The sequence below is a fragment of the Artibeus jamaicensis genome, unplaced genomic scaffold (genome assembly GCF_021234435.1).
Source record: "Artibeus jamaicensis isolate MK-2021 breed Jamaican fruit bat unplaced genomic scaffold, CSHL_Jam_final contig_1803, whole genome shotgun sequence".
Lineage (NCBI taxonomy): Eukaryota > Metazoa > Chordata > Mammalia > Chiroptera > Phyllostomidae > Artibeus > Artibeus jamaicensis.
The window spans coordinates 2,678,094-2,692,183 of NW_026521356.1; the positions used below are offsets into that span (position 1 = coordinate 2,678,094).

Here is a 14,090-nt window from a genome sequence, read left to right on the forward strand (position 1 = left end):
CACTAGCCCTCGATCCAGCAATCACATCCATAGCAGTGTGCCCTGAAGACACATCTCCAGCAGTATGAGACACCATGAGCATGAGATCATTAATGGGGAAATTATTTGGAATAGTAAAGTCCTGGAAACAACCCTCAACGCCCATCCACGGGGGCCCGCATGAATGAACCATGGTGCATATGAATAAGGGAGGGCATGCACCTATAAAATAATGAGGAAGGCATCTATGAACTGATATGGAGTGGTTATAACATACACTGTTAAGTGAAATGGCAAAATATAAAATGGCAAGGCAAAAAAGTATATATATACACATATACACATACACATACATATACATATACATATACATGGAGAGAGAGATAGTATAGAAAATTTGCTTAAGAGAGAAAGGGTAGTGAGAATATATATGCACGCGTGTGTGTATGTATGTCTGAGCAAAAAGAAACATGAGGAAGATAAACAAGAAACTGATGGATCTGATTGGCCGTAAAGAAAGGGGGAAGTGGGTCGGAAGTGAGACTGCTCTAAGAACACCTCAGTATCTAGTTGGGACTTTTAGCCATGTCCATGTTTCACATAATTAAAACAATCAACAAAGATGGGAAAAAACCTAAAATGTAATACAAATAAAAACAAATGATCCCTGGCCAGGCTGCTCAGTTGGTTGGAGTGTTACCTGTACACCAAAAGGTTGTGGGTTCAATCCCTGGTCAGGCACATGCCTAGATCACAGGTTCAATCCCTAGTCAGGGAGCATACAGGAGGCTACTGATGAATGTTTCTCACATTGATATCTCTCTGACTCTCTCTCTCTCCCCTTCCTCACTCTCTAAAAGCTATAAAAACATATCCTCAGGTGAGGGCTTTTTTAAAAAGTTGAAAAAAACATAAATGTACCTATGTATCAATTGACAGTATAACCAAACAGAAAAAAATGTGAGTGACATTTGGAAATAATACTCTGTGCACCCTCAGTAGGATTTATTCCAAGGGTAAAAAGAACAGCAAAGAAAGCTGGATCTGTACTCAGGACATCTGTTTGTGGTAGAGGTATTGGTAGGGTTATTCAGAACAAGTGAGTAAATACAGAGTCCGGCAGAAGTAAGGCCTGCTGGAGGTGGTTGGTAGAGTAATAATATGGGAGCAATAATTTATAGTTTTAATTTGAACACTTCATCTAAAATGTCGTATGGTGTGCCTAAGTGTGATATTGCTATGTTACAGGATTACATGCGTACGATTTTGTAATAAAAAGGGGGCATTATTTGTGCTGGATGCTGCATATTGAAGTTGCTGGGAACCAGAGTTCTCACCATGGGAGAAAGGGGATAACAACACAGAACGAGGGAAGACAAGGAACAGCTCCGAGGTTTATAATTGGAATTGGAGTTATTAGTATTAGCTTATGGCATTTAAAAAAGTACATATTTCCTGGCTCTGCCCACTGGGAGGGGTTCCAAGTGCGCATGCGTGCGCGCACACACACACACACACACACACACACACACACACACAGAAATAAATGTGGTTATATATGGACATGGTTGCAGATATTTAAACGGAGGTTTAAATATAGAAAGAGAAAAGGCAAATGGAACAAAATGTTAATAATCAGTGAATCTCAGTAAAGGGTATATGAGTGTTTACTGCGTAAGTGCAGGTTTTTCTGAGAGTTTGTAATAGCTCAAAATAAAACTCAAGGGAAAAGCACTTTGTCTCTCTACTGTTTCACATTTGAAATACATGTTAGTTGCCCTGCTTTGAACTCTTTTGAGCTCTGGTTTATCTTTCGTGTGAGCTGGTGACCAGAACTGCCTACAGTAATCCAGGCATAGGCACGCCATCCTCGCTAAGTCAGGGTGAGACGGTGTCAACTTATTTTATGTGCTCTTTGGCAGGGTCCCACAGCACACGACAGGATCGGATTTCTAGGAACCAGCTCTCATGGCTCCTCAGGCTCCTGCCACGGATGGAATCCATGTTCAGAGCCTTCCTATGTGAACCGCCTCAACTGCTAATTTACAAGTGCATTAAAACTTTATCGGTCATTTTCCTGCCCACTCACATGAACTCATGAGATCTTTCTATAGATTATCCCCATCCATTAGATCCTCCACAGCCTGGAAGAATTTAGTATTGCTGTCACATTCAACAAATATTTGCTCAGCATCGGGCCTTGGTTAGCACTGGGGGAACAGTAGTAAAAACAGACCAAAGTTTTGACATAATGGAACTTCTGTTAAATGATGGCAGCCAGACAAAACAGCAAACAAGTAAGTTAGTACAGAGTATGTCAGTCGATGATAAAATCTATAGAAAAAAGCAGACAAGGAGGATAGAGTCTGAGACAGGGGTTGGTTTGCAGCCAGGGAAGTCTTCTTTGACATTTAAGCAAAGACGGAGAGAGGTGAAAGATGAGCCACAGTGTTATCTGGGGATAAGGACTTGCCAGGAAGTCCAACATCCTGTGGGGAGAGCCTCTGGCTCTCTGATGACAGGAAGCAGCTCCAGCAGGAGCTGGAGTCGGAGGCAACCAGTGAGGGAGGGGGCAGAATGAGACCCGGCTGAGGCATGGGGGCGGAGGGCATTACTGGGCCTCGTAGGTCACTTGCAGGTCACCGTTGGTCTTTGACCTTGACTTGGAGTAAGACAGGAGCCTGCAGAGGGTTCTGGGCAGAGGAGTGATGTAGTCTGAGTCACATTTTTAAGGTCTCAGCTAAAGCAAAATGATTTCTCTGTTTTCTCTTTCAGATAATGTTTAAATCAATTCACAAATGGGTCCCTGAGGAATTCATTTTATTTCTTCACTTTTTGCCTATTTCCAGCTAACTTTATGACAGCTTTTATTCTTAAAATAACAGCTAGAGTCACCACTAAAGAACCATCAAGTTTTCTCATGGGGTCTGAAGGGAGTGTTAGCCACATGGGCCTTCAGAGTCATGCCCATATTTTTGAGAATGCAAAGAACAGGAGAGAGATTAGAGAAAAGGGGGGAGTTTGCATCAACATGGGTGACAAGCGGCCAGGAGGCCAAGCCTGGTGGAAGGGTGAGGTACATGTTCAGGGGTGGAAGCACCTGTGGACTCCAGGGCTGCCTGACAAGGGCAGAGAACCGGGTGGGGACGTCCGCTGCAGCTGCAGGTGAGTGACTGGGAGAGACGCGCTGCATTCCATCTCAGCCAGGATAGCTCAGCATCTACCCAGTGAATCTTGGTTTCTTTCTGTGTCCTGAAACCACTCTCCTAGACATAAACTTATGCCCATCCAGAGGGGAATCTGAGCTGGGACTTCCTGGAGTCCTCTCTGTGGAGCCGAGTGGTCCTGTTTTCAGGTGTGGACTTCTAGAGAGATGAGGGATGAGACCCCATGCAAAGGAAGTGTCCTAATAGGGGCTTGGGACCTGGATGCATTTCCTATTGCTTCACTCATTGCCTCTTTCCTCAGTGACTGGAGCAGAGACCTCAGGTAGAGCTGCGACACCCAGCACTGCATTGTGCCCACGGTAGATGGTTAGTGACAGAAGAGTGCCAGTGAGCACGTGAGTGAGCAGGACCATGAACGAGAGAAGATCAAGCAGAAACACCATCTGCACCCTCCTCTCCCTACCCTCCTGGCCCTATTAGATTCTGTTTATTTTTAATAGATTTTTTTTGAGGTAAGACTGGGAGACTGGGAGACTACAGTCCTATCAGTGGAGAGCATCAGTACCAATAACACCAACTGGTTTTATGACACCACAGAGAAGTAATCAATGCATAAATTAGAGCTTTAACGTTGTCATAAACTCCAGAGCATCAGGATTTAGTGAGGGGAGAGCAGCCAAGGCATGACAAAGTTATAACTGGGGGATAGAAAGTGACACTATTTTTCACAATAAAATAAAAAATAGGGAAAGGAGAGAGATTAAGAGAGAAAATGAAATGCACAGTCTTTGCCAAGCTGAGTTACAAATGGCTCCTTCAAATTTAAAAGATGCTAGGGACTTACGTGATATCAGCATTTGGGTGAAGCCCAAAGACTTCGGGGTTATCTAGGGAGGGCAGTGACTGGATGTATTCAAAATACTGGTCCAAGGTTTTGCACAAAGGAATTTTATATCCAGTATAAAAACAGAAGGATGGTTCAAACATCTTCTCACTGAACCAGACCTATACAGGAGAGAAATAGAAAAAATAAAATCGATAAACATCTAAATGGAAACTGCTATTGTAAAAGAGGAAGGGTTGCCTTATTTCCATGTTAATAGTTTTTAACGCTGAGGTTGAAAGCACCCAAACACAACCACTGAAAGAATAATGAGCACACTGATGAAGAAGAGAGGCCACAAGACAAAAACAATGAAGCCCCAGCCTCTGTTTAACAGCAAAGAAGATACTCGCTAACAGTGGAGAGGAGGGAGCCGGCCTGGCAAGTCTGCTTGCTGCTCTAGTGACTGGACGACCCTCAATCCCACTTTTGAAGAGGAGTCGCAGTACTACAGAGTGGATGAGCCAACAACCACACACACACACACACACACACACACACACACACACACACACACACACACACACGACTATCTGGCATTTGCAGTGCTGCCCTTCTCCCCCAAGCGGGGCTCATGCCAGGGGGTTCGGTCTGTGCTCACCGTGGCTCGCAGCAGTGCTGAGCACTGCACAAAGCCAGGGAAGCTTCTCCCAAACCTCTCCCCTCCCACCCTGAGCCAGAGCGCTCCCTCTGTTAATTAAGTTCCGTCCTTGGCCACAAGAAGCAAATGTATCCAACCACCTTATTGTTCGCCTTAAGGACATTGTTTTCTCATTCCATATGAACTGATTATCCGTAATGTAACAGCAAGAGAACAAATATATACTTGGTGTGAATAGCCTTATTCTGAAAAGGAAAAAATAATAATGCTGAATGCCTATGAGCCGGATTTGAGGCAATGAGTTTAGTATCTAACAGAGCAATTTTCCCAGTCGGAAGGGCAATAATGGGAAGTTAGGAGGGGCAGAAGTGCAGGCAGGGTGTCTGAATCACTTGGAGGACTTGACACAGAAAGAGGTGGGGACTGTGCCTGACTTTAGTTAACCACACCTTTTCTAATATCTTCCCTCCATCTCTTCTTCCAGGTCTTTTTAGGTTCAGTGATTACTCTGAGTATGAAACACCCGATCTCTTTTTTGCTTTATTTGCCACACTTCTATCCTATTCAAGTTCTTTGCACAAGGTAACGAGCTCAGAATGAGAACAGAATGCAAAGATGAGACACACACAGTCCTTTCCTTTGAGGAGCTTGTGACCTAGCAGAGGGCTAAGCCAATTACATAATAGCCACAATACAAAGTGCACTAAGGTGAGGACCAGAGGAAACAAAATAAGAGGAGTACTAAGGAGGCTGGAAGCAGGAAGAGAGAATAGCCATACGGAGGTCAAGTAAGGCCCTACCTAGGAGGTGATTTTGGCACTAAATCTCTTTGGCATTTTGATAGTGGAGACCACACAGGCAAAGGTATAGAATAAATAATGCAAAATGTGAGGCAGGTTAGAGATGATGAAGTCTCAGGTGAATGTAATGTGGTGGTAAGAGAGGACAGGAAAGTGAGGTGAGGCCATTTTATGGACGACTGTGGGTGTCAGGGTGATAACTGGTGTACATTTAAGAATGGGGAGCAGATGAAAATTATTAAAAAGAACAGTGCTGTGATCATGTCATTCATCAGAAAGACTACACTTCTGGTGATGTGGAGGACGAGGGAGGGAGACCCCAGGGAGTGACTGGCCACAGAGACAGCAAAAGACCACAGTGAGTTCTGTGTTGTCAGATGACATATCTGTAAAAGCAAATTGAAGGTTTTTCCTGTTTTCCATTATTTTATTTATACAAACACCAATAGCTGCATTCATAAACGTACAAATAGCTGAGTTTCGCCCAATTTGGAGGACAGTTTGGTGGTACAGTCAAAATACAGAATGTGAAGTCTACATGGAATTACTTTGAGAGATTCTGGAAGCTATTTGACAAAGATAAGCAGTCATACTCCAAAGACAAGAAATAAGGTTCTGCAGTTGTTGGGTGTAGACATGCCATAAGATGCTGAGAATAGAGAAAATAAACCGGGGTTCAAAGTTTAGACCCACATCAAAAGACACAGGACTAGAGGACCCAGTTTGAAGGCAATGATATGCAATTAAATTGATTGTTACCCAGGCAACGCTAGATAACACGGTCAGGGTGATGGGGCAACAAAGAGGTCAGGTCCCCTAGTTGAAAGGTAAGACTGAGATATCTTTTTTTTTCCTTTTTGAACTTCACATACACAAGTGAGCTTATCATATCCCTTTATTTTATTGTTCTCATGAGTGTAGGCCACTTTTATCTTAGTTTTTTTTCCTCCCATTCAGCCTTGATATCCACTCTGGTCTCCTTCCCTCTGAGGACTTCTGTTTAAGCGTACTTGGCCCTTGGCCAAGTGGCTCGGTTGGTTGGGACGTTATCCTGTACAGCAAAGTGTTGCAGGTTCGATCCTGATCCAGGGTCAGGGCACAGGCCTAGATTATGGATTCAATCCCTTATCAGGGTGTACATGGGAGGCAACCGATCAATGTTTCTCACATCGGTTTCTCTCTCTCCCTTCCTATCTCTTAAAAAAAGTCAATAAAAACATATCCTCAGGTGAGGATTAAATGTACTTGATATATGTCCTGGAATATGCATTTACCTTTGTGAAATATACACATATTACTTTATAGATCTATTTGATTTCATTAAGCTCTGCACTCAGCAGCAGCTGTTTAAGATCTGTGCATGATGTCATGTGGATCATTTCTTCCACGTGCCACACTTAACCCACAACAGGCATCCACAACATTTAACTTAACTTCTGTGTTCCCCCGTGACAGACTCCTCAGTTGCCTTCAACTTCCTACACACAAAACCACCATGAACATTTGCACATATCCATTCGTGGACTCTTCTAGCAATGCTCTGGAATGCACCTTGCCCAGAATATTTAACTTCAGTGAAGTTTGCCCAGCTGTTTCCCAAGAAGTCTGTCCCAGTGCAGCCCCTGGCAGCCAGCTCTTGCCTTCACACCATCACCCACCTTTCTCCATATACAGCTTCAAGGAAACTTGTAAAAAGGTTGAAGGAAAAAATCCCTTTTCTGGTCAACCCCCAGTTTACCAAAATACCCCCAATGTTTGTGCTTCCAATTTTGTTGAGGTTTTAATTTTGTTTAGGGGGAAAATCATTGAAACGGAGAATTAACAATACACATTCTAATGCAAAGAATTCAAGTTACCATAAAGTACTCACATATCCAATTTTCTCCCACTTAGATAATGTATATTGCTTCTTTCACATGTAAAAATTTTAAGAAGAGTTTTGGTCTGATAGGTTATTTATACTATTCATCCATAATTGCTAAGAAATAATGTTCTCTAGAAAATGTTTACCAGTGTGATCTATGTAGATTTTATCAAGTACAGAGGAAAAACAAATACCTCATTAATTCCCTATTGTCTGTCCTAATGAAAAGGTGAGCAAACTCAAATTATGGTTCATTTTCCAATCACTTTTTGGGGGGCTTGAAACCCGTGTGACTTCAGAGGAAGAGGTGGAGAAATGACGCCCACTGTTTCAGGGAGGAGGGGTGGGGCGAGGCCCTGGGCAGGAGCAGCACCTCTGTGAAGGGGGCTCAGCGGCCACAAGCACACTGCTGGTTGGTTTGGCTTGGTTTGGGTTTGAATTCTGTTTTGTTGGCTGATTCTTTGCAACAGTTCAGCTCAATACTTTTTGTCCCCTTAAGTCTGGCTTATCTATTACAAAAAATATTTTTATTTAAAAGGAAAATGCATTAAAATGTATCCCCATGCTTTCCCCTCCAAACTGACTTACTCTGGCAAAGCAGTTAAGTAGACGTTTATCAAAGTCATCTGTCACTCTGCCTCCATACTGTACTTCTCCAATCATGTACCGAACTGTACTCCACGACACACCCTGTATCGAAGATAAAAAAGAGTTAATCACTGTCAATCCAAACAAATAATTCTAAACATTTCAGGTCTTTCTTAGAGGAAAGGTCTGGAAAAATGAGCACTATGTAGGCTGCATTTAAAAATCTCATTACATTATATTAACTCCTTTGCTACTACATGGCTGGAACTGCTACAGTTTGTTCACAGAAGAAAAATCCGTGCTAAATATCCGTGAATATGTTGCTCACTGATTATTTAAAGTAGGGGGAAAAAACTATTTTTACTCCATGTATGTAATCACCTATAATGTTCATTACAGGAATGCCAAGCTGTTAGAGAACAAAAAGTTGTTTTTAGTGAAGAAAAGAAAAAAATCAAGTAATCAATGTTCTAATATGCTTTGTTAGTAATAGTTTTTTATTTTAAAATCAATTCAATAAATTTGAGGTAGGAGAAGTAAGGATGCTTGATTTTACTTTCTACTGGTTAAAACTTTACTTTTCAGCTTTGTTACCTTTCAGAGAAATTATTTTAAGAGAACTGTCATTTGTATATACCAAAATGATAAATAATCACAGAATATGAACACATGTGATATAATTGTTCATCAAAATGTCATAGTCAATTTATTATCCCCTTGTAACTTCAAGGAAAATGGTTTGAGTCTAGATTTTATGCCTGCCCATATAAAAATTCATCATTGCTTACCATTACCACTGACACAAAGTCTCTATAATTTTCTTTTTTAAAAAAAAGATTTTCTTTATTTTTAGAGAGAGGGGAAGGGAAAGAGAGAGGGAGAGAAACATCCATGTGTGGTTGCTTCTCATGTGCCTCCTAATGGGGATGCAGCTGCACCCCAGGCCTGTGCCCTGACTCGGAATCCAACTGTGACCCTTTCATTTGCAGACCCGTGCTCAGTCCATTGAGCTACACCAGCCAGGCTAATAATTGTCTTCAAGATCTACTAGGAGAATAAAGAGAGTAGGAAATTGGTACTTACTGAGCCCTCATTGTGTATAATATACTGCGCTTTACAAGGGCTAACTCACTTATTCTTCATAGAAGGCATGGTCATTTTACAGATGAGGAAACAGGTTCTGAGACGCTCGGGAACTTGCTCAAGTTCATAGAAGAAACAGATTCCAGTCCTCTGTAACGTATGTGTGGAAGGCCAACAAGGTTTGCAGTCTTAGTTCTGTGACCTTGAGGAAGCCCCTTATTCTCTTTTGTCATTATCTCATCAGTGAAATGGGGATAACAGTAATGCCTTCTGTATCTACCCCACAGAATTGTGAAAATAATAATGAAATCCTGCCTACAGGAGCACTCTGAAAACTGTGAAGTGCTATACAATGATTAGTGACTGTTACTTTAGAAATTGTTGCTGTTTATCTACATAAGCTTAACCATCTGTTAAGATGTGGCTTTAAGTGAGAAAGAACTTCCCCATGGGCTGGGAGATAACATTTTCACTTCTAAGGAGGCATGAGTAAGAGAAAAAATGAGAAGTCTGATTTAAGGTGAATGCACTCTTTAGAACTGCACTCGGACCCTTGGGTGTGAGATGGGGAAGGCTGTGGTGTAGTGGGGGGGGGGGGCGGGGGAAGGCAGTGTGAGATGGAGTCCCAATGCACTGCTGCAGGCAGCAGGCTGTGAGGGGAAATGGCTGGACCAGTAAATAGCTGATTGGAACGAGCAGTCTCTTTTCAGAGAGGTGGGGGACTCAGAACACCCACTGCATATCAGGCTGAAAAAGTCTGTAGAACCTTGATTAAGGACAGTAATAAACATAGAAAAAAGATTAAAAATAGAAAAAAGAAGATATTCACTCACTTTTTTAATATCGCATTCATCAAGGTGATTCTGAATGAACTGAACACTGGCTGTGAAGTCAGCAGAGTTGAATTCATAGGGAATATTCCATCCTAAGGGGCCAAATTTGCGGCGTTCCTTAAAAACACCGAAGAAAAATACTGGGTGAGATTTTAAAACTGTCTGCAGTTGATTCCTTCTTTGTTATTTTCAAAATATAAAGTAAGTAAAATTAAGGCCTGATATAAAAATAAGTTGATGTAAAAGAACAGCATACATCTTCTGGTATAACAACCACTGAAAATATTATTCCATGGCTCAAGAACAAATCTCCAAATGTTTGCCAAATTGCAGTTCTTGGGTTTAAAGAGAAGTCTTGGTCTCCATTGTCAACTCAAAAAAAAAATGCAATAGGTGCTCAGTAAATATCTGTTGAATGAATTCATTTATTCTAAATTGGACTCTTGGAAGTTTGAAGTGTTAAATGTAAGGTTTTGAATTTTTGTTTTTCAAGTTGAATAACTTAAAGCACTCTAGAGCATTTAGATTTTCTGCTGGTTTCACTTTGTAATCTTGCACTTCAGATTGTGAAAACTAAATATTTCTGTTGTAAAACATGATGCATCTATCTGTCTTAGAGTGTTCCCATAGCCTTCATTTATACTCTCCTATGAAACACTGGCTGTTTCCAATTACCAAATTATGCATAATAATCAAACTGGTCTCAGATTAAATGTTTCAATTGCTGTGACATTCTGGAGACCATTTTAAAGGTATGTCGTATAAGAACTTATCATTCTAGGCCCTGATCACCTAGCAAACCACACAGATGAGCTCAACTCTTGCCACACCATCAGCTTTCCCTGCCACCTCCAGCACACAGCCAGTCTCTAAGGAAGATCCAGTGATTTCTTTGGGTTACCTCTTAGGCCTTTGACCTTTGACCCTACCACCAGAGGTGAGGACCCATGTGGAAAGCAGAGTCCCCATATATCTATGGGAAGATATAATTATACTTTTCTACCTCTAAATGTATTCTTTGTCTCTTCTGCCTTCCCTAACCCAACACACATACACACATGCTGTTTTCACAAACTAATCCATTCCTTCTTTCTGTAGCTGCTTCATGCTTCAGATCCTGAAAAATACCACCATTCAAAGAAATCTAAATGAATTTTAGTTTGGACAAGTTCATGGACAGGTCAGAGAAGAAATTCAGAAAGCATAAAGGTTTTAATTTCTGATTTTCAGGATATGCTTTTAAAATGTTAAGTAAACCATGAAAATTAATTTGGGTCCAGATGTCTGGCTCTAGGAGACCAGACTGAGGGCAAACACGTAACTTTCGAAAACGTCTACTCCCATAACTTCTAGACCTGCACTTCTTTAGGTCAGGTTGTCAGGCATTAGACATTGGTATGGGGTGACTCTCACTGCTGTCCCTTAGTTAATTCCATCAAAGATGGACAGTCAGTCCCAAAAAAGCCAACACGATTCCTTCTTCCTGGAATTTGGACTCAGGGTTCAGAATTGCTATCAGCATTTACCCTAGTCAGTGCTTAACTGGAGAGACTAATAAACTTGGGAGCTGTGAAGCACCATCTTATACCCTGAATATAGGGAAGGTGAGAAGGAGCAGAGGTGTTGCCTTGTCATGAGGAGAGACATGTGATGCAGTCCCAGGTGCAAGAAGCGTGGCTCTCAATGGTGTCAGCTCCTCTTGATGGCTTTCTGCTTCATGGTCTCTGCATTCATGTTGCCTCGATGAGAGTTTTCTGGTTGTTTCATGCTGAATGAAACAATACATCTAGTACTGTACTCGGATTCTGAGCCCTGACAGTAAAAAACATCTCTCATTTTTGTCTCCACTTTTGCACCTGTATCTTGGGGTAAGGGTCATGGCTGTCTAATGAACTTATCATGATCAATATTATTGATAGTGATATCAATAACTGATAGTGATATCATCAAGTAACAATGATGATATTGTTATCAATGCTTATCAATGATGAATATTATTGATAAGTAGAATGAAAGGCAATTTTTCTCTTACGCTCTGCAAGGGGTCACTTTCAAGGCTGACACAAGGTTTTTAATTCCTTGAGTGGATCCCAGAAACATTGAAGTGAGCCTCCTCCAGGTTATTCTAGAAGCAAAGGTGCATTGGGAAGGTCTATGGGATAATAACATGCATTCAGCTAACACTAAGTCCTTGGAATTTCTTCTATCTTGAGGTCTTCAAAGAGGAAGAATGCTAACCACTGACTGGTGAAATGCAAATGTTTTTTCATTTTTTAAAAAAGAAAATCAAATCTAAAATAGTTTCACCTATGCTTAACTTAATTTTTAAGATTTAATGCTCAATTAGACAGAAGACTGAATGAAGAATAATTCTTTCCTTCTAATTATTGAAGTACCTTGTACTGGCTGTATGGAGACACTTCCATTTATAAGCATTCAGCAACTATAATTCAGTTGCTCCTTAAAACATGATCTTTGAACATTGCAAAATGCTGAGATTTGCCTCACTTTACATTACTTATTATCAATTTTCATTTAGAGCATTCATTTTTTAGGTCAATTCACTAAAGTCGTAGACTGTTTAGCTCACCTTAGGGGAAAAAAATCATGGTGGGTATCTTTTCTTTCACAAATGTCATTTCACTGTCTTCCTGCTTGTTTGCAGTCACTGACCTCTCTGTGACAATAACGAAAAAACTCTAGACTTTCGGCCAAGATGGAGGTGTAGGTGGAAACACTGCCTTCTCATACAACCAAGTTTAAAGACAACAAAGTTTTAGTAACAAAAACTCAACCAAAACAGATAGAAAATTGAACTGTATGGAAGTCTGACAACAACGAACCATTCGGCCAGATTGATAAGAGGGGCGGAGTCAGCGGCTGGTGGAGCTGGGTCACTGTGGGGAAAAAGTGGCCAGACTGACCCACGCGCACAAGAGGCAGTTGGTGAACCCAGTGAGGGCGCAAGGTGACTGGCTGACCCCGGTCACACATTCACACTCAGATAAAACAGGCAAATAAACGAGCAGTGAGATAGACCACGCAAACCAGGGCCAAAGTGCCGGGAATTAAAGCCTAAAAGCACCAATTGGAAAAACTTTTTGGGGTCAAGGTGCCAGGAGAGGCTCCCAGGCTCACAAAGAGTTTGTTGGAGAGACCCTCAGGGTTCCCAGAGGGTGCACAAGCCCACACATCCAGGAACCAGCACTAGAAGGGCCCAATTTACTTGCAGGAAACAGCAGAGGGGACTGAAATCTGAGTGAGAATGTGGAACAAGCTCCATTACCCCTCTCTAACCCCACCCCCATATACAGCATCACAACCCAGCAACTGGGTCGCCCTGCCCTGGTGAACACCTAAGGCTCCGCCCCTCATACATAACAGGCATGAACAGACCAAAACATTATGGCTCAAGAAGAACAGCTCAAAGCCCCAGAGCAAGAGATAGCTAACCTATCAGATGCACGGTTCAAAACACTGGTGATCAGGATGCTCACAGAACTGGTTGATTTTAGTCACAAATTAGAGGAACAAATGAAGGCTAAACTAAGTGAAATAAAGGGAAATGCACAGGAAACCAATAGTAATGAAAAGGAAACTGGGACTTACATCAAGGGAGTGGACCAGAAGGAAGAAAGAAACATTCAACCAGAACAGAATGAAGAAACAAGAATTCAAAAAAATGAGGAGAGGCTTAGGAAACTCCAGGACATCTTTAAACATTCCAACATCCAAATTATAGGGGTACCATAAGGGGAAGAGGAAGAGCAACAAATAGAAACCTTATTTGAACAAATAATAAAGGAGAACATCCCCAGTCTGGCAAAGGAAACAGACTTCCGGGAAATCCAGGAAGCTCAGAGAGTCCCAAAGAAGTTGGACCCAAGAAGGAACACACCAAGGCACATCATCATTACATTAGCCAAGATTAAAATAAAGGAGAGAATCCTAGAAGCAGCAAGAGATAAGGGACAGTCACCTACAAGTTCCCATCAGACTGTCAGCTGATTTCTCAAAAGAGACCTTACAGGCAAGAAGGGGCTAGAAAGAAGTATTCCAAGTCATGAAAGGCAAGGACCTCCATCCAAGATTGCTCTATCCAGCAAAGCTTTCATTTAGAATGGAAGAGCAGATAAGGTGCTTTTCAGATAAAGTCAAGTTCAAGGAGTTCATCATCACCAAGGCCTTATTATATGAAATGTTAAAGGAACTTATCTAAGAAAAAAAAGATAAAAAATATGAACAGTAAAATGACAGCACACTCACAGTTATTAACAACCACACCTAAAACA

General features: G+C 41.5%; 1 protein-coding gene across 1 annotated transcript in view; it reads right to left on the reverse strand.

Moving 5' to 3' along the window:
• The window catches only part of DNAH8 (dynein axonemal heavy chain 8), a 313,373-nt gene that overhangs the window by 38,031 nt on the left and 261,252 nt on the right, over window positions 1-14,090 (reverse strand). Inside the window, exons 83-85 of the mRNA XM_053671408.1 lie at window positions 9,799-9,915; window positions 7,883-7,984; window positions 3,991-4,151 (exon numbers count right to left, since the gene is read on the reverse strand). Of these exons, the coding sequence (XP_053527383.1) occupies window positions 3,991-4,151; window positions 7,883-7,984; window positions 9,799-9,915 (380 nt within the window). The remainder of the gene's footprint in view (window positions 1-3,990; window positions 4,152-7,882; window positions 7,985-9,798; window positions 9,916-14,090) is intronic.